Raw genomic sequence first — 27,792 nt, 5'->3', positions numbered from 1 at the left:
CCTATCTCCAATATTTAAATAAAGAGTGATTTGCTACTTGTTTCTTGTGGAAAACAAGCAACAAGAATAATGTTGGGAATGAATGGCCATATGGAAGAAAGATAGAGTATGAAGGAGAAACCTGAGATGAAAAACTCTGATTTGAGTTCAAGTAGAGGGTTTTAGTAGGCGTTTGTTTGTCCATTCTCTGTCTGTGATTTGAATGATGAGAAGACAAAAAAAATTGTTCACTGAGCACGGTTGGCTGTTTGGCCCACATGGATGGACTCAGATGCTGGTTAGAATTACCTGCAATCTGGAAGCTAGCCATTGTGGAAGTGTTTGAGTATGCAAGAGAGAGGTGGTACTGACTGTTGCTGTGGAAGTGAGGAAAGCAGAAGGGTGGTGACAGTAATGTGATGTCTTTTCATGAATGTTTTAAATTTTTCTTACCTTGCTGTTACTTGGCAATTACATGACAATATATTTTTGAGATTCCATGTCCCCTCTCTTATTTGGATTTGTCAGAATATCACGGAATCACAGAATGGCCAGGGTTGGAAGGGACCTAAAGGATCATAAATCTCCAACATTGTAATGACAACAAATTACATAATAAATCAAAAGTTTAATAGAAATCTGAAGACCGTTTTCACTGGCTTTCCTAGTAGGGTGTTACATATGTGTAAAGATAATCTAAATGTAGATGTTAGAGAATTCAGTTTAGAAGTCCATGGGCTTATTTATCTGTAGCTGTTAGTAAAGAATCCTTGTGGACTCTCAATATATGTTAATTTTAATTAAAGTCTGACCGTCTTTCTTTTAAAATTGAGCATACTATTGTTCTGGTAAGAGGAACGTGCAGAGAAAATCTTATAACTCTGTGAGTAGGTCACTGTGAATTTCACACCGAATATTCACAGCAGGCAAATCCAAGCCTCTAATCTGTTTGTTTCTTGCCCTGTAGCTTCTGAAGTGTATGACTCTTGGCACTGCTATTCTTGGCTACTGGTGTGCCTGTGAGTGTTGCAGGATTAACACCATCTGTATGTGAGTGCAATGGCTATGCTACTCTGCGCACTGACGCTGCCATGATCCGCTATTATCTCAATTTTTTCTTTGCTTCTTGGATACAGAAGTCCTAATGAAAGTATTGCTTCAGTGTTCTTGATGGCTTCTTTTCATGAAAAAGCTAGAAAGCAGCGCACACTGCAATATTGCCTTAAAGCAGCATTGAAAGCATCAGTTCTTCATCAAAAACATGGCTCTGTTGGAGTGTCTTTCACTGAGATACCTTAAAGTTTAATGACAGTATGGTAGGGGAGGAACAAAACAAGTAAATAACCCGTCAAGATATAAAAACATCATCAGTAGAAGATAAAAATAGAATATTGCGTGTGACTGTGCTGTTACAGGTCTTTGTATATGGCAGCAATGAGAGATCATGAATGATGAGTTAGTTGTTGCCATTTGGCAGTCCTAGTCTTCAGGATCTTATTTATGTGAAATACCTTTCTCAGCTATAGAAGCAGTGGATTCAGAGGAACTGTCACACACCAGTACTTTGATCTTGAACACCTGCTTGCATTCTTCTTATTTATTTATTTTCATTCGAAGTTCTGTGAGATTTCAAATTAGACATTACTGTATGCTGCAAAAATCTATTGCAGTCATTTTTAAAGTCCTGAGTACTTCTTCTGTCATTGAATACATTCCTATTGAATTGGGGTATTGAAAGAGCTGTTAGCTTACTGTTATAAAACCTACTGTATCTTTAGGAGAGTGGGCAAAAGAAAATGGCTTCTTCAAAAGGCAGAGTCAGCCTGGTGCTGGACCCTGGCCGTTGCTATGTCTTAGTTCCATCCTGGGAGGAATTCAAGGATTTTTCACCTCAAGAAATAAACATGGATACTACTTTCTGTGGCTTCTAGTTTTGTTGAAGAGAGGAAACCCAAAGGAAAGGTTTTCTTTTTCTATAAATGCAAACATCTGTTGGTATGACTTTGGTGTTATTATTTCAGTTCTATTTCAAAATTCCAGTTGCTAAACTTCCTGAGGTGCAGAGGAGGTTCCAGTAAGTGTCTCTGATTCAAAAATAAATGGAATAAGTCCTTCAGTTGGATTTAAAGGAAAAGTTCAAGTATTTAAAGATCCAGAAAAACACTTTTACTTAGAATTAAGGAAACTGTCTTTTCCAGAGAACTGACTTTTACATTTATTTTTTTTTTTCTGCTAGATATTCTATGAGTTAAACTGGAAAAGATGACTTCTATGAAGATTATTTTGTGGGCAAACAAATGTTTGGCTATTACTAGTAAGAACGATTCCTAGATGTTATAATCCCTTTTGCTGCAATTGTGCATCCCTCTGTATGGTAGGCAAAATGAATTTTATATTTCTAGCTAGGACACGCTTAACATTTTTCTTCTTAAAAACTTCAAAACATTTTTGATAAAGCAACCAGCACACTGTACTGTACAGGGAGTGAATAGCCAGTGACTCCAGTGTGCTTGTGCTGCAGAAGGCTCTGAAAGGTGAACTTCAGCAGCAGCTTCTGCTCAGTTGGCTGAGGTTGAAAATTTCCATTAGCAGCAGCATGCTGGCACAACAGGGCATTTGCTGAGCACAGAAGGCTAATCCAAGAGGAAGCAGAAACCAGGCCTGTTGTACAAGAACCATTATGGTGATGTAGTGTAGGTTGGAAACATATTAGCAGTGTGCCAGCAGCAAGCATGATCCTGTATGGTGTTGAGCAGGAAGAAGAGTCTATATGGACTTCGATTCAGGTCATGGTGTGAATTCTGAATATCAAAAATCTTAAAAATTCGAACACCAGCACACTGAGCAATTATTGCTTAATCTTTCATAAATACCAGTATGGGCAGAGAAGAAAGTTTTGATTGCATTATCACTCATGGTAGAGATAAGAACCGTGTGTTTATTTCCACATAGGCATTCAGATATATATATCTGTATGGAGTTTTCATTTAAAATCCAATTTACTGATTTATTTACATAACTGGGTCATTATTATTATTTTTTTGCTAAAGAGAAGAGAAGCAAAGCTCCAAAGTTCCCAAAGAGATGGAAAATAATCCTTTTAGATGACCTATAAATGGATCATTGGATCCATATGCTCTATTTACGTTGCAATACCTCAGCAGCATGTGATGGACTGTTCCTTTTGTTAGGTGTCTCTGCAGCACTGTGTACAGATTAAATAGCTACTGCAATGCAGAGAGTTATTAATACATTACATTGCACTTTCAGTGAAGATGTCAATGTGTCCTTAAGCCTGAATGTACCCTGTGGTTGCGTTATGGTGTTTTTTTTTTTTTTTGTGGGTTTATTTGTTGGTTTCTTCTATTTTTTTTGTATTTTTTTTCTCCTCAGTTTTGGCAGAGAGTAATTTATTTCTTCAGTAAATCCTTAACTAATTAGCAATTGTATAATAACATCCCTCCTAATTCCCCTGAACTCTGATTATTATTAAAGTTTAGAAAAATCAAGGCTTTGCTGTAAAAAACAAAACAAAAAAAATCAAAACAAGAAAAAAAACAGGTCACCTTTTTCAATTTGATGCAGTAACAATGTGGTCTATGGCTCTATGCATACAGAGGGAGGATGGAGGAGACAGGGAAAGGACAGAGGAAGGAACAACTATGTGGAAGGTAATGCAGACAAACAAAAGCCAAATCCAGGGTATATGAAATGTTGGGAAACAAGGAGAAGTGGGGCACAAAACCATTATTTTTCTGGCATGTCTATGTTATCTTTCACTGATGATTCACAGTAGAAGATTAAAAAAAAAAGCTTTGAGTTTTTGGTTTCTTACACATCTTTCTTAGCATGTTTTAAGTGACCAAGGGGGGAAATTTCCTTGGGAAATTATCACATGTGGAGTAAACTTCTGCTGTCTGTTATATGGGAAAATAAAGGAGAGCCAAGGGCAAATGTAGATGTGCAGACATAAAGGAGCAAAGCAGAAGAGAGTAAGGACCTCTGCTCCTCTTCCCTCTCCCTGCTACCTGCAGTAATGCTCGTGGAAGTTCACTCTGAATTTGTACCAGTGGCTCAAGCTAATGCTGCATCGCTGCAGCTTCTGCTTGCACCTGGCTCAATGAAGCAGATGTGGAAAGCTCTGTCACTGGCTGCCTCTTAGTCAGTTCATTGCTGGGCTAGATTCAAGCCTTCTGAATGTGGGGAACTTGTCACTGCTAAATGACAAAGTGTTTTTGCTCTGTTTCTAGTATTGCTTGTGTGTAATAGGATAGTAGTTGACAGAAGGAGCAAAAGAATGTACTACCTCTGGTTGATGCCCTACTGCTTTGCCCAAAGATTACATAAAAAACCTCCAACAAGGTGATAAAAGCTCCATAGGTGAGGTGTGTACCAGGTGTGAAGGAAGTAGAGGTCAAGGGATGTGAGTTCTCAGCTGATGACTATTTCTATATGAACATTGATGCACAGAAAATGTACAGTAAATTCGCCACATTCAGATTATTTCATGGAGTACACAGGCACTGCAGTCTGTATGGGCATAAGCTGAGGATGCTGAAACCAGTGCTGGACTTCCTATGGCTGTTGAATGTGTCCAGAACTTGTAGATACATGATTGCCCTGTCTGAAATATTGTGTAGGCTGTGCAAGAACTGCACAAGTGTGTGTATGCATTTACATTTTTAAATGTAAATATGCATATATTAGAAAAAAAACTCCAAAACTATAGGAGAAAATACTTGATTAAGAGAGCTATCTCAAAGACCTCGAATGGCAGTGAAGCAACAGGCTATAAACTGCTGATCTTTAGGCCTGGGTAAATGGGACTTTCACCCTGGCAGCCTTGAAGTTCAGATCAAAGCATTTCCTAGCTCTCTAAATGGCCTCAAGGCCACCTTCACTTCCTTTCTCTTCACCCAGCTTCCTGCTGGAAGGTGCTGAGCAAGGAGTATGCTCTTTAGGAAAACTCCAAATGAAGTCAAGGCCATGTCACATACAAGGGGACAAGGAGTGAATTTTACACACGATTTTTAAGATTAGGGTATCTCTTTGTGGGCTTAGTTTGAACAAACAGCTGTGAGAACACACCTGGAAAGTGAGCCAACAGCTAGGACCTGGTTTGATTTCTTTTGCTTTGTAGTTCCAAGCCAGGAAGTGCCATCACTCCCACCATAGACCAGAATAGTCTCTAGACCAAAAAGGCCATTACTTTCTCACTGTCTGCATTTCTCTAAGAGGAGTAAAGAAAGCTATATGTGATCTGGGTTGTCACTGTCCCCACTGCTGTGTACACAGCAACTAAAACCAGCCCTCTTTTAAGGTGCCCACAAATAGTTATTCTCTGTCTCAGCAGTTTGTTTCTTGTTGCCCAGCCCATTGATTCGGGCAGTGACTTGGACCACAGGACTTGGAGGCAGCCTGTGCTAAAGCAAAGCTTCTCTGGGTTTGCAGAGAGACCTGCAATCTTGGAGTCAGCAAGCAAGGTTTTGTGTTAAACCTTCCTTTTGTGTATTTTATCTCTCTTGCTCATATTTCTGTTTCTTTCTTCCCTCCACAAACAGTTATTTTCTTCCTTCTATATCACTTTTTTCCTTTTCTCTATTTCTTCATTTTTCCTTCGATTTGTCTTCTCACTGTTTCCATTCAAAATTCTTTTCTATTTTCCTATGCTTCACTGTGATTTAGCACAGAGCATTTGGTGGCTCTGCTTTCTCATTTTCTGCTGAAAGTCTTTCCTCTTCCGCTTTAAAAAGCACTGAAGTTTTGCAAACACACTGCAGAAGCCTGTTCCTGTTTATGTAAATGCAGAATGGGATCCAGAACGATCCCTTTTAATTAGCGTTGCAGGTTCATGGGAGTTTCTAACATAAATACAGAAATTTCACAATACCAGCAGGTTATTTATTTGCTTTGTGCGCTTATCAATGTTGTCAGCAAATTAAGGGGTCAAAGCATAAGAAATGCCATGGAAGTATGGTCTCTCTTTGCTATTTTTACAGCTTTGTGCTTGGAAAAATGGAAGTTACTGGGTGTTGCTCAGTGAAGTGTGCATGTTAAAGTTACCCACAGCGATGCCCATTGTCCTGTCCCTGAGTCGAATGATGTAATGTTTCATTTAAGGCTCTCAGCAATGCTGAAGAGTCTCGGTGCACTGGGAAAAAGGCAGTGAAAAAGTTGTGAATCAGGTTTCTCCCCAGCCTTTGTGTTTAGGGTTTTGATAGATAAAAGCTGACTCATGCAATATTTCTGGCGAAGGAGCTGTATGGACTAGCAGGAGCTTCTCATTTTACCTGAGTGCCCAAGTGATGTAATTCGGGAACAGCTGAAGGCAGAGCGTGCATTTACTCCCTGCTGCACAGGTAGGTCGTGGTTTGTTCTGAGAGGATCTGAGAAATAGAGGACTTGTTCGTTCTCTGTGCAGGGAGCCAGAGACATTCCTCAGTGGTGAGATACTGTCGCAGAGGATTTTCCCTTGCAATAATGTTCTTGGGCATTAGCAGGCTCGGTTCTGACAGAGGCTGTTCTGCTTTAAGCGTTCTGTGGTGGGGAGGGCGGTTGGGCAGACAGAGATGCATCAGTTGATGGCTGTTTTTTCCTTGTTGTAAGATCACTAATAAATGGCATTTCTGTTGCTCAAAGTTCAGTTAAAATACTTGGCAACATATCATTCATGGCAGTTAATGCTGAATTCATAGTATCAAGAGATACAATCCCACAAATATTGTAGCTGTCTAATGTGGCTTTGTTCACAGAGGTTATTAGTTTTAGAAACGACATGTTCATGTTTAGAAGTTCATATTTAGGAACTAATAATGTGCAGACCTTCACTTGGGTAGCGTTCAAAGCAGAGGATGTGGGGATGTTGGGATTATTGCAGTGAATAGATTTTAAACTTCCTCGGTCAGGCAGCTGTATGACGTTAACATTTCTAAATCTCAGTGCTGTGTCTGAACTTAATACTAAATGTAGAAATTGCTATAAAAAGTCCTGCTTTATTGTGTCTACAATATAAATGCTTTCTTGGAGAAATGCAGATATTTCAAAGAAAATGCAGGAAAAGATTCTTGTAGTCTCATCACTTTTATTTAGCTGACCTTCCAGAGGATGTGAAGCTGCAATTTTTGGTTATGTTGACTTTGCAGATAATATCATTGATGCTCTTTTTCATGCCAGAATAAAAGCAGCAACAATACTAATTATGAATATAAATGGACTTGTGAGTTATTATCCTTGCTCTGTTTCTTAAAATGCCATACACAGTAAACAACTCAAAGGAATAAACACCTATATTTATATGGGGCTTGTATTCAAATATGAAGTTGACTTAGACTGTTTTATCTCTTACCATATGCTAATGTCCTCAAGTAGCCAAGGTTGCAGAGATAATAGAAAGCCATTAATCATTACTATGAATGTAGTTAGAGGCAGGAGATATATATTACAAAAAAGCAAGTGATAAAAGAAGTTTATGCACTTCAGTGAGAAGCTGGTCATGATTATGTGCTGAAAACAGATATGGTAAGAGAGTTTCTTTGCATGCCACTTCGGTGTTGAAGCACTACAGCCGTTGCCTGTTGAAACATGGTGTTTCTTGTTCTTGTACCACCATAGGACGTGTGCAAGTTGTGGCTCTTGCTTGGAAGCAGTCTGAAGTTGTATCCTGCCAGCATGCACTGTGTGTGTGTGTGTCTGTCAATGGGGTGCAGGGGGTAGAGGGGGAGGGGAGGATTGTGGGGCTGGGGGAGGGCTAGCTAGGTTCATGCAGAGGCTCAAACAAGAAACGACCTTGTTTGGGGAGCGTTTTGCTTTGTGAGTATGGACAAATATGCAATTATCCTCCTTTCAGTGCTGAACTAACAAGTCATCACTGTTATTCCTTAATTAAAGTATGCAAATTTTAGATTTTTTTTCCCTCCAGACTGAGTTAATACCGTTATTCACAATTCACAAAAGTTCCCAGTGTTAGTTTGGCTCATCTTTGAAAGGGTCCAGTAAACAAAAGAATGCCGAACAAAAATGTAGTGACCCAGCCAGATGTGGGTCAGGGAGCACAAGCTCCAAGCCGGTCCCTGGTGGGAGAGCTGCCGTACCCCTGGCTGTGCATGCTGCTGGCAGCTGGGTGCCTCTAGTTACTGCTGATGCTGTGACATCGGTGGCAGTGGAGGCATGGGGATTGTGCAGCCTTATATATCTGAGCAATGAGTTTGCTTTTTATAAAACGATTTTGTTTCCAAGATGAATTTGTAAGAAGTTGCAGTGTTCTCTAAGGATCAGTCAGCAAAGGGTAGCCTTCTTAGCTGTGGTGAGACTAATTTTGGGGAGGTTGTTTCCCCTCCCATGCCCCTCTCCCCCCCCAAACAAACAAATAAACAAACAAAAAATATATCCATGCCTGATTCAAGCAACCATACTGCCTAGCCTCAGAGGGGCTTCTGAAGATAAACCTTGAAAGATGTTCAGAATTTTTGTTGTTTGGAAGGACTGTGGCTTTGTAACAGGTAGCTCAGATAGAAATTCATGGCTGGACAGAGACAGGACTTATCTGTCAGCTCTGGTTGACGTTAGCAGTTTGCGCAGTGTTACAGGGCTTGGAAGCTGGGGACAGGAATCTGCTTCCTGGTTGAAAGTCATGCCAAATGAACTTTGAAGGTGGTGGGCAGGATGAAGTCCTGGGAACAAAGCAGACCAATATTTTCAATTACCAAAGAGTTTGCTTGCAGGAATCGATAGACAAAGATACAGGAATAATGGTGTGTATGAAAATGGAGGAACTTGAGTCAAATGTGTTGTATGCAATTAATTAGCCACATCCAGCAGGAGCCTAAGGTCTGTGGGAGTGCAGGTGTTGGAACAAGCACAGTTCAACTACTACAACTAATCCTTGCTGTTGTTACTTTTAATAAGCAATGACATTGCCATTAAACACAGAAGTAAGGTTTTGTTTGTTTTCTTTAAGGTGCGTTAAAATCTCCCCATGTTTCTGGATACATGTCTTGTGAAAAGCTACTTTTATTCTGGCTTCGATTTCATTGACCTGGACTGTGTTTTGTTTGGATTTTGTATTAATGAGCCTCAAAGTATTTGCGGAGCAAATATTACATATTAATCCCTTCAGGTTATCTGTGAGGCAGACAGCCTATCAGAGAAACAGGAAGAAAAAGGGAGCGTGGAGCGATGGAATGTAACAGGAACCCTTTGTTTTCCCACCAAATGTGGCTAATCAGGTGTTTCTTTGTCATGTAATTTTAGTAAAATCTTCTGGAGTAAGTTACCGGAAGGGTATCCCTGTTATCTTACTTATCCTGTGCATTTTTCATCGGAGTTTACATCTGCACAATAATGTTGTGCTTTCTAACTGAACTTGAAAAATGATCTGAAGCTGATAGCAAAAATATATTCTTATCAAAAATGCATACTTTCTTATCACAATCAGTAGGAAGGCAAACACCTTTGTCCATACCCATTTTGAAACAAGAGAACTTCACTGCATTCTTCAGTTTTAAATATTTTTCCAGATTTCTTGCTTTATATTTTATTTTGGAGCTTTTTTTTTAATTAGAAAATTTGATTCTGTGCTGTGCTGCTTATGTGCTGCAAATATGCAAGAACCTGACATAAAGAAGGGCTGCAGATCTTCACCCTTGGAAGGCAAAACCAGAGGGACCGAAATACCAAATTAGGTTTAAATTTAATGGACAGTTTCTTATTTGTATAACGAGAGAGCTGTTCTCGACATTAATTCCACACTTTACCCTGAGGACATTGTTTTCCTCAACAAAAAGGGATTATATATCCCTTTTATTATCCCTAATATTATCATCATTAAAAAGGTAGTATTAAATACAAATTTAATCCTGTGCATTCAAAATGGGCTCCTATTTGTTTGCTTTGAATTTTGCTTTGGAATGATTGCAGCAGAAGCAGTATTCCCTTGCAATTGTATAAGCAGTCCTTCAGTATTACTTCTCTTCCTACATTGCCACAAGTTTTTTTGTCACAGAACAGATATTCCAAACTTCTTTGAGTTTGAAACATGGCTTTTGGGTGAATGGCTCTTGCTGAAAGGAAACCTTCAGGTGTTGAATTTATTTGCAGCTGCTTTTGCAGGTTCTCATGGTGCACTGCACACAACTTGGTCAGAGAGAAATCTGCACTGCATCACTTCAGTGATGTCCTTCAGGTCAGATGGTCAATAAAAAGAAAGTAGATGCAATATGCTGACAGGAAGACAGATATTTTGTTATTGCATTGATTTGAAAAACATCTTTAGTCAGTTAAAAAGGGGGTAGTGTTCTGGCTTGAGCTGAACAGATTCAGAAAAACTTATGTTCCTACTGGAAGGCAGTAGTATTTGGCAGTGCTGTTCCCTGTGGGAATTATTTTTTTTTTTAAAGCTATGTTATTTTCACTGGGAAATCACTGTGGTTTTATTGTTTCTGTATAAGCTGCAGTGCTGGTAAATGATAAATGCTTTTAGTTTCTGTGTGACTGTGTTGGCCTTGCAGTATTCAAAATGGAAGATACTGCTAGGTATCTCTGACACAATCCTTGAGTTTTCCAAAGCCTCCAAGCCATGGTCAGCTCTCAACCTTAGAGACAGAAAGATCTCTTCCCAATGGAATTTTTTAACCTTAGGGAAAATATTGAGTCATATCTCTCTCAAGGCTCAGCATGAGAGAACACACATGCTGATGCCAAGCCCAGCACCATAGCACATGAGACCAAGAAGGGATGTGACAGAGTTATATACATGAACTGGAAGTACTCTGGATGTATGCAGTAGCCTCCAGTGGGATATCACCACCATCTAAAAAACATTAGATCTACAGCGATCCCCAAATCATATCATTCTGGTTGTCTTTTTTTGGAAAAATTGATTTGTCCCAGTTTTGTGTGCAAAGCTTTAAAAATGTCTGTTGTCAACTGTGAGGTTAGTATGGAGTAACAATGATAAAACCACTTTTTCTGTTTATTTTTTTTAGATGACTTCCACTTACCTCTAGATGTTTTACCAGCTGTGACGGAGGGCCTTGACTCCAAGACAAAAGAAGATCTACACAAGGAGAGCAGACCTTTCCGCTGCTGTGAAAAAAAAACCATGGACCTGTCAGACAGCGACCGTCCCGTCAGCTTTAGCTCCACTTCCTCCTCTGCTTCCTCCAGGGACAGCCACTGCTCTTTTGGAAGCAGGATGACATTAGTTTCAAACAGCCACTTGGGCCTATTTAGCCAAGAGAAAGAAACAGGCGCCATCAAGTTAGAATTAGTCCCAGCCAGAAGGTTTTCCAGCAACAAACCACGCAAAAACACCCCTGCAGAGCACGAGGATCCTGAGGAGAACCTTGAAAAAAAGCTAAGCACTCCAAGGAAGGCAGAACCAAAAGGAGCAGGCAAAAACTGTGCAACGTCCCTGGTGACAGAGCCCACCAGTCCCAAGCTCCTCTACGTAGACAGAGTTGTCCAAGAGATCCTGGAGACAGAGAGGATGTATGTGCAGGATCTGAAAAGCATTGTGAAGGTAGGAATCTTGATTAGAATTTTGTTAACTGTTCCTTAGTGCTGCGTTTTATACACTTTGATCTCACAGCAGGATAAATAGATGTTACGATGGAATTGAGATTTGCTGGTGACCTAAATGAAGGTTTCTATAGATTACCATATGTAACATCACGGTTCCTGTTTATTTCTTGCTTTTATTTTATTAGATGAATTTAAGCTGTTGTTTGTTCATGAAGAAATAACCATCCTGCAGTTGATGGTAGTAGTGAGTAGTAACATTTACCAAAAAAAAAAAAAAAAAAGTCAAAAAAGAAAACCAACTCTGTGTGCTGGAAAATATGGCAAGAAAGAAACAGCAGACAGCTTGTTTGCACTTTTAAAGGTTTTATCTGGAGAATTTCACTTTTCCTTTCATAGAATCATTGAATAGTTCAGTCAGTTCTAACCCTGTGATGTGGATAGAGTTGCCTCCTGAGGTTAGACTGCGTAGGGCCCCATCCCACCTGGCTTTGAATGCCTCCAAGGATAGTGTACCCACAGCTTCTCTGCGCAACCTATGCCAGTGCCTCAGCACCCAAAAAAATTTCCTAACATCTCACCTTTGGCTGTGTCCTTCCAACCAATTCTTTATCCACTTATTAGTCCAGCCTTCAAATCAATATCTTTCCAATGTAGAGATAAGGATGTGGTGTGGAAACATATCAAAGACTTTGCAAAAGTCCATGTTGTGCTTTTTTTGTCCATCAGTTCCTTCACTCCATTGCAGTAGGTCATCAAATTGGTCAGGCATGATCTACCCATGGTCTCTGTTCAGCTCCTCGTCTAGCATATGCCTTAGCATCTCTTCCAGGGGGATCTTTGCCACGATCTTCTCAGGTACAAACGTGAAGTTCACTGGCCTGTAGTTCCCCAGGTCAGCCCTCCCCTCTCACTCACCATATTCATATTCTAGTTTTGCAAGTTCTTTCCTGCCTTCCTGTCTCCCTTTTATGCTGTTCACAGCTGCAGTCTGTTCGCTCCAAGTCCTTGACCTATATTATTGAATGTGACATGTGCTTTTACTGGATAACCCTATTGTTTGGCTGTTACATGAAGGAATAATGTTTTCTTTAATATCAGTTTTGAATGGGTGGTGACTGTTGCATGTATTAGCAGTGAAGAAGTTTTTCTCCAGCCCCCAGCTGAATAGTACCATTCATTCTCCCTTTCTAGTACAGGGTAAAATAGGGATGAGTCCTGTGGATTGTTCTGGTCAATCCACAAACTTGCAACTGTGCCTATTAGTCATGTTCTTTTGGGCTGTTAAAGATGACAGTGAAGTCCCTTGGCTATTGTTTCTAGTCCACATACTTAGCCAATGTAAGTATGTTATGACCACCCACAAAGAGAAATTCCTTTGGAAGTGTGTGCACTGTTTGTAGAATATATAGCTTCGTGTAGATGGATGAGTTAATTTGCAAAAGGAAAAATATTGGTCAGGTGAAGATGATACTTCTGCAAAGTCCTGGCCCTCTGCTCACCTAATCAAGACTAGACTGAGGAGGAAAAAGGTTTTTAGACTTTGTTAACAAATGCAGTTTTCAATTATTGCATGCATACCCACCCCTCCCCTTGCAAAGCCTCACAGAGGAATCTTTCTCTTTAAGGTTTTATTTGTTTCTGTGTCTGCTGTTGTTTCTGTAAATGTAATTATTGCTACAGTTTCATTTTGGTAGATGTAAGTGTTCTGTGTGTGTTACAGAAGCAAGTTCACATTTACGTGCAGTCTCTGATTCCCAGGCATGGTCCCACTGTTTTTGGGAACTGTAACCCCCACTGTTCTTCCTATGCAGTAAACTATGCAATTTGAGATAAAAGAAGCCATCATTAAAATCTTGAAACAAATTTTCCATTTAGAAATAGGAAGGCTGAAAAATGCTTGCTAGAAATGTTTGAAGCACAACTACAGTAGACATAGATTAAATGAGGCAAATGCTCTTGACGTTATGAAAGAACTTGAGGTATTCACCTTTGAAATGCCAAAGGGTATTTTCTACAGCATTTAATAAATAAAAAATCTTGAAGGATTCGTGTGGCACTATAAAGCTATTTGAGAGATGATGTGGTTGGCAGCACAACTTTTTTTTTAACTAAATGTTCAGGATCCAAGGGCTTTAAAGGAGCTCTTTTCTTTTCTACATGGTGAAAAGAGTGGGGAATCAGCTTCCTCAGCCTGTGCATGTTCTTCACTTGATTTCAAGGGAGGGAGATGTGACTGGAAACATGTAATGGAGGGGCCCATTTGTCAGTGTTTCTCAGTATTTCTTTCTCCCCATGTTACCTTAGCAATACTGCAGTGGTTCACCTATCCAAGGGTGGTGGCTGTAAAAAGGGTGGGAAGCCTCCACAGACATCTGTAGGAGTGCTGTAGCCTTTGAGGATTTGATTATCTGGGCGTCTATGACTTGAGGCCATTTAGTTTGGCAGTCAGATGACTGGTGCAGAGCCAAACTAAGATGAAGGGAAGCAGCTCAATCTGTCTTATTTTCCAGATAAACTTGGGTCAAATTTTGGCAGCTGGTTAGGAAATGGGTTGAGAATGAAAAAAGGGGAGCTGGGGGAAGGTTGATTTACGTGTACTTCCCATCACATGTATGGGAATATGAAGGTGGGAGACATTGGAAGAAAGAGCAAACAAAAGAAACAGTGCTAAGTGGAGAGAGTAAATAATTACAGGGGAAACAATATGAGGAAATAAGTGAAAACCAAAGAAGTGGAAATCTGATGGGAGGAGTATGAATTGAGTGGAACTGGAACACTCCAGTGGTGGTGAGCAGGGTGCAATACAGCAGCTTATTCTGTCTAAAAATGATAGTAAGGTAGTAAGGAGAGGAGTATGGAGTTCCCTTCCACCCTTCCCCCTTTTTTTTTTTTTTTTTTTTTTTTTTTAATGAATTCAGGAAGGCGAAACAAGACAACGCAAGTACAACCCAAGTACAAACAGACAACAGCTGAAAAAATGTCAGACAGACTGAGGATGACATGAGGACAAAAAGGGAGAAGTGAATAGGCACTATTTTAATTGCCCTCTGTTCCTAGCTGAGAGTTGTTGGTACAAGCTTTCTGTCCTCAATACTGGAGATTTGCTGATGCTACATTCTCTGTGGACAATGGGAGAATACTTAACAGGAGCATGTTCTTATTTGTTTCCAGCACTTCAAAACATGCTCTTGCTTTAGAACTTAGAAGGTTGTAAAACTGTCTATGAATTTACCCTCTGAATTTCTGCTGAGCACGTTGAGCAGAGCATGTTTGTGATGCATGATCGGAATTTATTTTGGATTTTTTTTTTTAATTCAACACACATTAATGATTGTGATGTTGTGCAAAGAGATATGAAGAGTGTTACAGTACAGTGTACAGTACAGTACAGTGCAGCTCCATCATGCTAGCCATGTTAATTTGTGAAAGGATCAACTCACAGCTACACAGAATCACAGACTGCATGAGGTTGGCAAAGATCTGGCGGCCAACTGGTCCAAACCTTTCTCAAGCAGACACAGCCAGAGCAGGGTGCCCAGGACCGTACCCAGGTAGCTTCCGAAGATCTCTAACGAAGAGAATCCACAGCCTCTCTGGACAGCCTGTGCCAGTGCTCCATCACCTACACATTGTAGAAGTACTTCCTAATGTTCAGAGGGAATCTCTTGTGTTCCAGTATGTTCCAATTGCCTCTCATCCTGACACTCGGCACCACTGAAAAGAACCTGTCTCTTTCCTCTTTGAGCTCTTCCTGCAAGAACTTACATATGATGGTGAAACCTTCCGTAAGTCTTCTTTTCTCTAGGTTGGATAGTCTCAGCCTTTCCTCATATGAGATGTGCTGGACCTAGTATTGAACTCTGGGATACAGTGCTAGTTACTGGCATCCAACTAGACTTTGTGCTTTTGATTGCGACTCTCTGGACCCAATTTACAATCTATCTCTCTGTGTACTCATACATAAACAGCTTTTCTAAGAAGGATGTAATAGGAGATGGTGCTGAAAACCCTCTTGAAATCAAGGTAGACAATGAGTACTGATCTCCCCTCATCTACCAAGTCAGTCTTTTCATCATAAAAGGATATCAGGATTGTCAAACACGATTTCCCCTTGATGAATCCCTGCTGGCTACCCTCTAATTAACTCCGTATCCTTCACAAGCCTGGAAGTAGTTTCTAGGGTTAATCATATATATATGTATACAAACATTTAATTAACATAGACTGTATGAAATTGCATATAGGATAAGATGCATAGTACTAGAAGCCAAGTTATTTCATTACGAGTTAGCCTAGCATAGTGTTTTAGGAAGTGTCTTCTCAGCTTGCATAATTCTTAGAACATATAGGGTTAAGCATGCTCTACATAAAGACTATGGAGTGACTGGGAGAAAATAAAATTTCATTGACCCACTGTTAAAGTAAATTAAAAAGACATAAATTTAAATTTGCTTCTGAATATCCAGATGGTTTTTGTTCTTAACAGTGTCAAATTGATGTAGAGATCAGCTTCATAAGACATTGCTAATATGATCTCTATGTGGTGCTGGAGATCTGCTGAGGTTCTCCAGCTTTCTTCTTACTGAAGTATTTCACTGATTTAGAATGAGCAAGAGGAGGCTGTATAGACAGTTTGGGCTCTCTATGCTTAAAAACAACTGTTTTTCTAATCACTGCAATTTTGTGTGTGACCTAGAGAAACAGTTGAATTATTATTGTTTTCAGGAATGCTGCTGTGATTCTTGCACAGGCAAGCATTCTAACAAGGATAGACAAAACTTTTCCATTGTTTGGTTTATTTTATCAGATGATCTGTTAAGAGTAATTAAAATTTTGAATTAGTACAGCTTGAAGCATGTTTTGGGCAAGTTTAGGAAGAGAAATTGGATACTTTGGCTTCCTGCTTATGTCATGCTGACAGGTGTACTGGTCAGGGCGAAACCCACAGACTTTCTCCTCTTCAGGATCCAGTCTTACTTTTTCAAATAGCAGTTCAGTTAGAATAAACATAGACTTCATTTAGAGTCACTTATTCAAGCAATTTCTTTTTTCTTTTCCTGAGTAAAAACCTTCCCCGGACTTTATAATAAAATTCAGTATTTTGTTCTGGTTCACAGAAGTTGGAAGTCCATATTCATGATCTGTACAAATGCTTTTAGCTGTAGAAAATGGCTATACGTGGCTAATTTACTCTCACGGAGATATGAGCCTGTTGAGGACATCTGGGTCCATTGCATGAACCTCAGATATTTGATACAAGAACTCATATCATTAAAATAATGTTATTAAAAAATTGCCGGTGTCTATACAAACGTGTAACTAGAGGAGAATGAAGCTTTGTCAGCGTGTTACAAAACTGATACAAATGGTGGTCAAGCTTCAGGAATCTTGAACTGCAACTGCAGTGTGGGAATCTTCTTTCACGTGTGTGAGTTTCAATACTCTTTCACTGGAGACATATTTTTAAACAATCCCTACTGGACCAGTTGAAGTCTCTCTTCTGTCTTCTCTCCCTATTATCTTCTCTCCATAATTTTTTTCCCATCTCCCCAACCACTTTCTTTTTTTAAACTGAAGACTTCTCAATCAAGCCTTTTTACTCAGATAATCCCATTCTCCTCTGCAGTCGTCTGCCTGCAGTCTTCGCAGTCATTTATCATCAGTCTTTTCTCTGTAATTCTTGTCCCCAGTCAGTCGATACTGTCTCATTTCCTCATGATTTATCACTTTTTGGTCTTTCTGTTTTTCAATGTTCTCAGCCTTTTCTGGCTCCAGATCTCTCCCTGCAGTCCTCTCGCCTTGTCTGAAGACACACTGAAACAGCTTGTCATAATCTTTTTGCCAGTTCTAGCGTAGTTCTGTTCAAAGAAAAGCTCAGCTTTTCACTCATTTTTTTCTGTTCTCCTGGCATCAACTTCATCAACATTCCAATTTTTTCTACCTTCTAAATTATGCTGGCATTCAGTCTCCACCTCCCAGTGTCCATCAAGTTTTGTTCCTGTTTCTCCTTAACTTTCTGTAGGGCTCTGTTTTGTCTCCTTTGTCCTGGAACTACATAACATACTACTTCATGACACACAATTTGCAGAGGGTCACTGCGACGCAGTAACAATCTTTTCCTGGTCTTTCTTCAGAGGAGCAGACCTAGAAATGTCTCATAGCATTGTACAATGGCAGTTGTGGGTTAAGACCTAGGGAGAATGGAACTGAAACAGACAAAGGACCATTGCAAAAATTTCCTATTGTGAAAATATGAATTTGGGGGGTTTCACTCCTCACCCTATGTAATTTCAACTATGGGGAGATTTGTACAATGGCATAAATCATGCTCTCTGAACAAAGTCTCCATTATGGTCCAGTCTGCTACAGAACAGAATGGGATGTTTCATGCCCCTGCTAGTCAGCTTAGGGATGCTTCTTGGAGCAGAAATTTCACCAAAATTTTTCAACGTGAGCAGAAAAGTATGCTTTTGATTCTTTCTGAAAAAGTCCTGGGAAAATGCTCTTTCTGATATCTCCTGAAGCAACTCAGCAGGCAGGCTTCTGAAAGGAATGGCTTCAAGGTGAGCAAGTCTGACAAAGTTATGTCCCTTTTGTGTCACAGGGAGAAGCCTGGCAAGGATTAATATTGATGTTTGCCGTAGACAGTGTTGTGGCACCAATGATTAAGGGAGGCTCTTCTGGGAGGAAGTCACTATCGAAATTTTATTGTTCTAAGTTTCCTGTCTCTGCATTTAGAGTATGTTTCTTCCTACATTTTAGGCAATTAGTTAAACCCACAGCTCTGAAGACTGTACTATGCTACTTATTGATACTGTCAGTAAAACCATTGCTGCTTGTGCATTGCGTTGTTGTGCACTAAGAGAAAGTTAATTCCTCTTAGGTAGTAATCATGATGTGGCTAATGAAACTGCAAATGTTTGTTCCTATGTTATACTTGAACACTCTCATTGAAACCTCTTCTACTATGGCTGCTGTGGCTGAGGGAGCTGAGGTTGTTTAATCTGGAGAAGAGGAGGCTCAGGAGTGACCTTATCACTCTCTACAACTGCCTGTAGGGAGGTTGTTGTGAGGTGGGTGTTGGCCTCTTCTTCCATGTAACTAGCAATAGGATGAGAAAGAATGGCCTCAAGTTGTGCCAAGGGAGATTCAGATTGAACATAGGAAATAATTCTTCTCTGAAAGAGTGGTCAGGCCCTGGAACAGGCTGCCCAGGGAGGTGGTGGAGTCACTGATCCTGGAAGTGTTGAAGAAACATTTAGATATTGTACTAGGCAATATAGTTTAGTGGGAAATGTTGGTGATAGGTGGACTATTGGGCTGGATGATCTTAGAGGTCTTTTCCAACCTTGGTAGTTTTATGATTTGAAGACATTAGAAACAATGTCTTCTCCAAAAGAGTGGTCAGGAGCTAGAATGGTCTACCCAGGGAGATGATGAGGTCACCATCTCTGGAGGTGTTCAAGAAACATTTAGATGTACTAAGAGACATGGTTTAGTTAGGGAATATTGGTGGCATTTTGAATGATTGGACTAGACGATCTTAGAGGTCTTTTCCAGACTTGCTGATTCTATGATTCAGTTTTATGTATAAGCACTGCAGTTTTGGAAGTCTAGTCTTTCTGATGAAGATTGCTAACCTACCTCGTCTGTTTGTCTTTAGTCTCCAGCACAAAAGGAAGAAAATAGTTGATGGGTACATTATTTTTAAGCAGTTTACTTTAATTTTGTCATCTATAGAATGATGATTAGGAGAAAGGCTCTCATTCTTTGTGAGATTGATTGCAGAGTTCATGAAGGCATCCAGTTTAGATTTAAAGCAAAGCAGTAATGTTCAGAATTAGATTCTTTTTCCTTTGAAATTTGTCTTGCTATGGCTTTAATTTAAATCCAGATTCATTTTTGCTTATCACTTCTGCTGTTCTTTCTGACTAGGAATTTGTCCTTAATGTCATAAAAAAATTTGGATGAGCAGTTTAATTACCTGCAAAATAAACATTCTGATAATGACAGTGATATTTTTAACTGTGATTAATATTTCATATCCTTCTGAGCTAGTGAACTTTCCCACTGCTTCTGTTTCATCCATGAAGGAAGAGCTGTGTCTAATTCTGATTGACCTCCTCAGGGACAGCAGGGCTTAAAAGCCAGGAAAGTTTGAGATATGGTAGCTGAAAGAAAATAAGTTGTGCTTGACTATCTTGAAACATATCTACTAGGCCTTCTTTGAGTCAGTAATGTTTATCCAGCTGTATTGGAGAGCTTCTATGTTTTGTTTTGATTCTGAATTTGCTGTTTGCAAATCAAGACCTTTTTTCCCCGTTGGAGTCTGTTAAAGAAGAAATATGTAGTAGAAACACTGGCTTTGTTACTTACTAGGTGTAAACAGCTGTTCTGGCTACCTTAGAGAAATAGTTACTCAGACTTCTTTTGTCTGAGGCAATAGGACTATCCAGTTTTCCCAGTGCACTTCTTGCTTCCCGAATGTGAGCCATCCTAAAGAAACCTAAAGTGATGGAAGTAAATAAATAATTGTTTACGTTTCTATCTTAAATATTTTTAGATGAAGTGTTTCTGAAACTCCCATTTTTGAACAAAAATATTTTGCCAGATATATTTGTGTCATCATACATACCCTGAAAAGAAAAAAAAAACAAAAAACAAACAAACAAAAAAAAAACACAAAAAGGAAACCAAACCCAAAACCTTGGGGTTTTTTTTTTGTGCATATGATAATGATTTTGTGTTTGATATTTGAAAAGCAGGAACATGGAGTTGTGAACAACCAGAAGTAACCTAGTTAACTACTTCATTGGTGAAAGGGAGCTGATTATACTGAAACTGGAACAGGGAGTTGTTTGTGTACTAAAATCATACAAAGTATGCAAAGCCACAATTAAATATATGGATGTATTTTTTTTTTCTTGGTTGCCTTATCATTACTCAGTCTTATTTATGCTAGTAATATTAGTAATATTCATGAATGTTCTTTATTCAGCACACTCCTGAGCATTTGAAAGTCACTGGGTAAAATGTCAGCATTGCCCTACATCTGAACTTTGCATCCAGGTCTTACCTTACAATGAGACTGTAGAAAATTTTGGACAGGCCTTTAGTGTATGGCTGGGATTATGTGCATCGTGACAGAGCAAATGCATAGTTATAACTTTGTGTTTGTTGGAAGTCAGAGCAAAACAGTGAGTTACGCCGCGGTAATAAGTGTCTGTAAAGACAACTATCTTTTCTAGGTTCTAGGTGGAAGAAGAGTAGCAGAGATAGCTGCTGCTGTGACAGTGACCTGAAGAATTGCTGGAAAGCCCCTGCAACTGTTACTGTAGTCCTTTTTCTGCAGCAGTGGGTATATCGCTTGATTCTGCTATCTGTAGCCTCCTACGTGATTTCTAAATGCAAATGAGTATAGGTTAAATGGAGAAAGTTTCCTGTTCTGGGAAATTCTATTGTTTTCCTTTTGGTGGGGGAAGGTAAGAAGAAGGTGTAGTTACGTAGGGAATGCATGGTTTAGGAATGTGGGTGGTCTGCAAAGGATTCTGAGTGTGAAACTTCATTCTTACGTCTATACTGAGAGTGGAGCATGAGGTTGTACTACTCTTGTGTGGCATGAGTAGAGCTCTTTTGTAATTGAGAAAGCTAACCTCTGCCCTACAGTTTCCATTTGCTCGCTAGCAGTGATGGGGAGCTCTGAAAAGTGGTACAGCATCTCTGGGCAAGCAAGTCTGAGGAGGGTGCATAGCACAACTGGGAGGAGTAGGTCAGAACTGAGAGGCATGGGAGAGGAAGCACTGCCTAAGCCACATTGTTTTCAGCATCTATTTAAATGTTTTGACAAGATGATGCTTTGTTTGCAGAAAGTTTGGACTTTCTGTGAAGAAATTCCAAAATTTGGAAGTGATATCTTAAATTGAAACAAATTACTGAATCTGCACTCAGACTAGAATTTCTGGAATCTTAATTACTGATCATTGCCATTTTTCTTCTGGTCCATGAAAATATTTGACCACTTTTTATTTTGTTATACCATCATTATTATATATTACTTGTCAGTGGAATGTGTTCTTCTACAAATCTATACTCTCTAAATGTGAAAGATTAACAAACTACACAACACTCTCTCTCTTTTCCCTTTCACCACTTCCATGTGCTAAGGTGTGTCACTGGCTGCAATTTTTTTGTGGTTTCATGAGAATATCGTTTTGCAGTTAAGATACTGTCTTAAATTTTCAGATGCAGTCCACTCACTGCTATGGCCTCCCATTTAGTTATTTGTTAGTGATAAAATCCATCCAAGTCTGGGAAATACGTTGTTAACAAGGTTAGGATAAATGTGTGCTTAGGATGTGTGCACATTTTCACTCATATGCTGGCTTTGCATTTTCATTCTTTTGGAAAACAAGCAGTTGCAGTTTCCTTTCTTGTGTGTTAAAATTAACATTTCTCTTCTGGAATATCTCATTTAATTTGCAAGCATATCAACATGTCCTTAAAAATGGTAACATTCATTTGCTTTACAAACTGGGGGAAGTTCGTGTAACAGGACAATAATCTACCAGCATTCAGATTTCTTTCCTGGGTGGCTCAGACCTTCAAAGACTAAATGCACCATACAAAATTTCTGTTCATTGCTTGATTCTGTCTTAATGAAGTTGTAGTCGGGCTAAGTAAGCCCTGTTGTGAGAATTAATGTAGATATCCTGAAGAACTTTGAGATTTATTAACATATATATATTAGAATTATTAATTATTGCACATTTTTAGATGATACCTTTTGAAAAAAAGCACTAGGTTATTGAGTGCAGCTGCTGATTTATTCTGATGATGTCATTCCTCAGTTGTAGCCTTAGATATAGAAATTTGTAGAGTACCTACTTCATCTGCCTAGTGACCCCAAAGTCTTTAACATCCTAATTGCTAGTTAATGCTTTCATTTTGTTGTCCTCATTACTGTAGTTTATTTCTTCTGTGTTTCCTCTTATCTTTAGGAAGCCAGTTAGATGGGGCCCTCACGTTGCTCTTCAATGACGTTAGTTAATTACTGATAGCATTTATTATCATCCCATAATCTCCATCTGTTCTCTGAATTTACATCTTATTGTATCTCTGAATAGCAATTCTCAGTACCAGCTTCTGGGCAAAATTCCTGTAGCTGTGATTTGTCAGTTGGTACTGGTTGATATCTGAAACATGGAATATAGTTTTAATCAGTGGGTTACAACTTCAATAAGTTAGTGTGCTGAAGAATATAAGTGGCATTACATATGAGTTTTTGTTCCCAGTGGCTTACCCATGTCATCTTTACAGATGATGTATGATTTAGGGGACTTGTCTGTGCATGATCCATGAATCCCAGTTTTGTATTATGAGTGCTTTTAGTGTACCTCTATCAAATTACACTTTGGTTTAACTGACAGCCTGCCTTCCAGGGTGTCTTTTTAGGGTGGGAAATTTTGGCATGAAATACCTGCAGTTGAACAGGGGAACATTGCTAAACTGTGATTGTATTTCATTCAAGCAAAAATTCATTTCTGCTAAGAAGGCAAAATCCATGAAAAGCAGTCTGTCCTTGAGGTCCCGTAACTAGATCTCCTGATTGCTGTGTTGTTGACATTAATATGCTCTAGAAGTTTACAGACTTTGTGTACAGCCTTCTGCATGCTTGTGCTCTACGCAGGCACAACTGCTCAATGACATCTAAACCAGAGAACAAGCATATTATAGAGGTGCAAGTCATAGTGTTAGGACTCAGAAATTCCTCGCTGCTAATTTTGGCTGACATATGCTCCTTCTGTTGCTTTCCATGCATGAAGAAGAAGCCAATAGGTCTTACAAGATGTCATTATTTCTAGTCCCTAGTATCTAGTAAATGAGGCAGCGTTGTAATACCTGTAAGGTGAAGGAAGGAGCCATGTTGATTGTAGAAAATTTGTCACTTGCTTGAGAACAACTACATGAAAAAAGTTATTCTCCTATTATTCTGTAGATGGTAGTTGAGTTGATGCAATGCTGTGTAAGTACTGGATTCTGCAGACCCCTAACTGGAAAATGTGTGGAAAAGTTTTTCGTGATCATGTTACTCTACACTGTTAAACAGTGGAAAGAAAACTGAAATGTGCTTCTCTATTTTTAGTATTTCTTCATATCGTGTTCTAACGAGTGCTCTCTTGCCATCAATCTTTGCCCTTTCTGCATGCAGTCAGTGGGTATCATCTTACTGGATCATGATGCTGGCTTTATTGCTGTAATCTGTAGGCTGTGAGCCCAACTGCCTGTGCAAACTGGCAGCACAGAGGAAGCCGGCCATAAACAAAGGTGAACTTAGACAGCTTCCTCCACCATCTCCCTCCACGTGGTGCTTGGAGCAGTGACTGATGTCAGCAGATCCTTGCCACTTCAGAGACTGCTGCTCTGCTTGGAAATAGGAAAGGAGATAGGTCACAAACAAACAGATTGTATAAAGCATGGAAGTTTTCAGAGACTTGCTGGCTATTGATAGTGGCACATATTCTAACCCTTCTCCCATGACAACAGGGTTTGGATGCTGCCAGAATGTAGGTGGCAGCGTTAGGGCACACAGGAAAGCTTTGGAGGGGCTGAATTTCCCACAGGGGCAGAGCTTTCTCTACTGGCACTGTCAAGTGGAGATTTATGTTCAAGGTACTGGGAATGTAAAAGGAATGAGAAAGAGGAATAGGAGGGGCACATGCTTTGATCAGTGTGGAGATTTTCAAGCTTCTGATGTCCTTAAAAAATAGAATATTATAAATAAATAAAATCTGCACTTTCCAATTACTGTAGAATTTGGAAAGACATGCTCACAGAAATGTCATTCTTTATTGATTTATAGTTTTGTATGTAGAGAAGCTGTATAGGAGACATTGCAAGCATTTCTTTTTTTCTTTTTTTAAAGTTTGATTTACTAGCAATGTCTGGAGCAGAAATTAAATAAAGCTTTGTGTTTTTTTGTTGTGGGTTTTGTTTGTTGTTATTTTTATTTTTGTCAAACTGTGTTTACAATTAAAAATATTCCTATTAGAAAAACGTAAGTCTTCAGCAGTATTAGCCTACTGTGCAAAAGCATGATTGTGTTGCTTACGGCCTAAGAAGATGGTAGCATTTCTCATGTGAGATGGAGATACTGTTTGATGGCTACTGAATTTTCACTGACACAGGAAAAAACATTTGAAAAGTTACTTCTCTCTTTGTTAAATTGATACTGGCAATCTATTGAAGCACAGCTGCTTCTGCTTCTCTGGCAGAGGAGCTCTTGAAGCAGGAGGTCAAGGGCAGTAATTATCTTGATATCTTGATAGGTATGAGTTTCTGCTTTTCCAAGTAAGAGCATGTCAGCCTTTCTGATGAGGGCTTTAAAGTGGCTAAGTCTGGGAGGGCAACTGAGCAAGCATTTGCATTCATAGAAGAGAAGGATGATTTCATTCAAAATGAAGATGTCTTATAGATATGTGTTTAGTGTGACTCTTTACAGGAATAAAGAGGCAGATTATGGAAGACAAACTGAATGGAAGAAAGCAGTCAGAAGTGTGTGAATTTTGGCTTCATTAAAAGCTTTACTACAGATGTGACTAAGTAAATCGCTGTGCAAAATTATGAGACCTGCACTAAAATGATGGACTTTTCTTTTTCCATTACTGAAGGGGATTGTAATACTGATAGGGGAATCGTAATATTGAAAAAGTGTATGTTTTAATGAGAAATCTTGGAAGTTTTGATATGGCAAGAAGATGGGTTTGATTTAAATTTCTGAATCCTTACCCAGATACAGCCGAAGGAACCAGGTCAAGAAGGCTATGTATGTATTATTTACAACTGCACCTTCATTTTGCAAGTTACAGCTGTGCTTTCAGTAATTGAGAAGAGCTGCAGTGAATTGCTTTGACTGGCATTCAGAGTCTTTGGCCACCTGTTGTGGACAGTATACTATTTTTCTCCCCCTACCATGCATTTATACAGTGCTGCTGTACATTTTAGATGAGTCTGTAAATGAAGTAAATTATAAAAAGGAATAATCAGGCAAAAGGGGCACTGCTGCAGATTATAATTACCTCTGTAATGGGCAGCATGGAGCACGTTACAGCAATTACTCTGTTGTGCAATAGTCTTGACTTCAGCTGTGGTTTGGTTAAATGTGGCTCTAGCTAGCATGCTACAGACAGGATCCAGTTTGTGTCATGTTTTCTTTCTGGCCTGCAGCCTTTTCCTCAAAGTAGAGTGAGAGCATTGCATAGACAACCCAGGCTAATGCAGTACATCAGAAGCTCCTCTCATGCCTCACCATCTGATCTGTGCTGTTTGCACATGTGCTGGGTAGAGGGCAGTCAAGCCAAGTCAACCATGCCCACAGGTTTGATATATCATCTAGGAGAAAGAGTTGCCTTATTGGTATTACAGACTTTGGGAATATCTGAAAATGGGGGCTGATGTTACTGTGCTTCCTGGATTTAGATGCAGTTTGATGTTTTTATTGTATGTTCCTCCTCCTGCTGCAGCACAAGAGTATCCTGGAGTTTTGATAAGTACCTGTTTGTTTCCTTTTTTTTAAAATGGTTTTGGTTGTTTATTTATTTAAATGTTTAGTGTTTTGTGTATGTGCCTTTTGCTAACGGTGTGCGTATGCAACAGCACTACTCTACAAAAAATTTTGCTTATCTTTGATTTCAACATATGCAGAGTTTGCTTTGTAGAAGAAGCACTAGATACTTTCATAGTGTATACGTTTCTTGCAAGGCAGGAAAAAATGTTTCACAAGGTAACGTGTCTTTTACTCCAGTTTTTAACACTACTATTAACATTACTAATTTTAAGATGTAATGTTAACATTACCATGTTATTCTTTGACTTGTCGTTCTGTTTACATTTTGTTTTTAAAGCTAAGTGTGGACCTGTTTTCAAGGGAAAACCTTAGTGTCTAAATGAAAATGTTCCACATAAGTTTGCAATTGTTTTCTGAACTTTGGATGTGGAAAAAAAAAATTTAATCCACAAAGAAACTTTTGCTCATTTTGTTCTTTTCTTGACAGCTTTTTCTCATTTCTAATTAATAGAATTGTTGTTTTATCCTTTGAGGTTAGTGTTGTCATCATTCTGTTCTTCTGGAGCTCTTCCTTGAGTGATTAGGTAGGAGGAGGTGGTTGTCAGATGTGAAGTTTCTAGCAGACATTCTTCCCAATAGATTGGTGTGATGAAAGACAAATGGGGAGAATGTCAAACTCAGCAAGGGAGGCAGAGCTGTCTGGCAAGACTCTTCTGGTTTTTGGAGAGATTTAGGAAATAGTGTGGAAAAATTGTGCAATGCTATTAGAGCAAACCTTTCTTCATAAATCAATCTAAGGAGACTGGCATTTATTTTTGTTTCTCCTATAAAGTAAGCTAAATGTTTTGCTGTAAATGCAGAGAGGCAGTAAAATGCTGGCAAAGGCAAAGGTTATAAACAAATCATTCAGTGCTGACAGAGGCTCTGTAGATGATGACAAGAAGCAAATAAAAGGAATAAACCTAGTGTTCTGTTCCGATAAATTTCATTGATTTCTGCACCATGTCATTACAGCTGCAGCCTGCCCTGTTATCTCATAGCTCCAGACCTTTCATTATGGCTTCAGATGATAACAGCTGTTGATATGCTGCAGGAGGTTGCAGTGACTACCGTGGGGGTAAAGTACCATATACTAAGAAATAATTAGGAAAAACCCCATGGCTGGCTAGCTTTGATCTCCCGTTGGCGTCCTTGCTATATGCTGATAGTGCTTCAGTTTCCTGGATGAGTTCATGAAGCTTTTATGATAGTGCATACACTCTATAAAGCAATATAACCCACTCGCTGTGCCAGTGCAAGCCAAGTGCTGCCGCACTGTGCTGGAATGTGTCGGGCTGCCTTGTGAAGAGCAGCTGGCATCCTGCCCCACGTGCATGCAGAGCCCTGCAAACCTGCTGCTGGGATTGCTGTACGCAGGTGGTTCAGGCCTAGCCCCCAGCATCTGCTTGCACCTTCAGCAGTGTGACTGTAACCATGAGATTGTTGATCAAGACTCAGATCGGTGACATTAGCACTATCGGAAAGTTAAAATGTGAAAACAGACCCCCAAACCTTTGTGATTCCCTAACAGTATGAGTGAGATATAAGGAACCTCTGAATCCCAAGCATATTTAACAAATAACTGGCTCCTTTTGCTCTAAGCAAGAAAAACCCCAACCATGCATTTCCAGTTTGCTTCTGTTTAAGGGAAGGGAAGGGAAGGGAAGGGAAGGGAAGGGAAGGGAAGGGAA

General features: G+C 39.4%; 1 protein-coding gene across 1 annotated transcript in view; it reads left to right on the top strand.

Annotated features, from left to right (window-relative positions):
• Nucleotides 1-27,792, top strand: part of PLEKHG1 (pleckstrin homology and RhoGEF domain containing G1) — a 124,175-nt gene that overhangs the window by 62,448 nt on the left and 33,935 nt on the right. Inside the window, exon 4 of the mRNA XM_042878784.1 lies at nt 10,962-11,497. Within this exon, the coding sequence (XP_042734718.1) occupies nt 10,962-11,497 (536 nt within the window). The remainder of the gene's footprint in view (nt 1-10,961; nt 11,498-27,792) is intronic.

Source organism: Lagopus leucura, unplaced genomic scaffold, assembly GCF_019238085.1.
Source record: "Lagopus leucura isolate 7727_CA_CO unplaced genomic scaffold, USGS_WTPT01 Super-Scaffold_73, whole genome shotgun sequence".
NCBI classification, from domain to species: Eukaryota; Metazoa; Chordata; class Aves; order Galliformes; family Phasianidae; genus Lagopus; species Lagopus leucura.
Note: the sequence above shows the minus strand (reverse complement) of the source record. Positions and strands in the feature narration are given on the sequence as shown.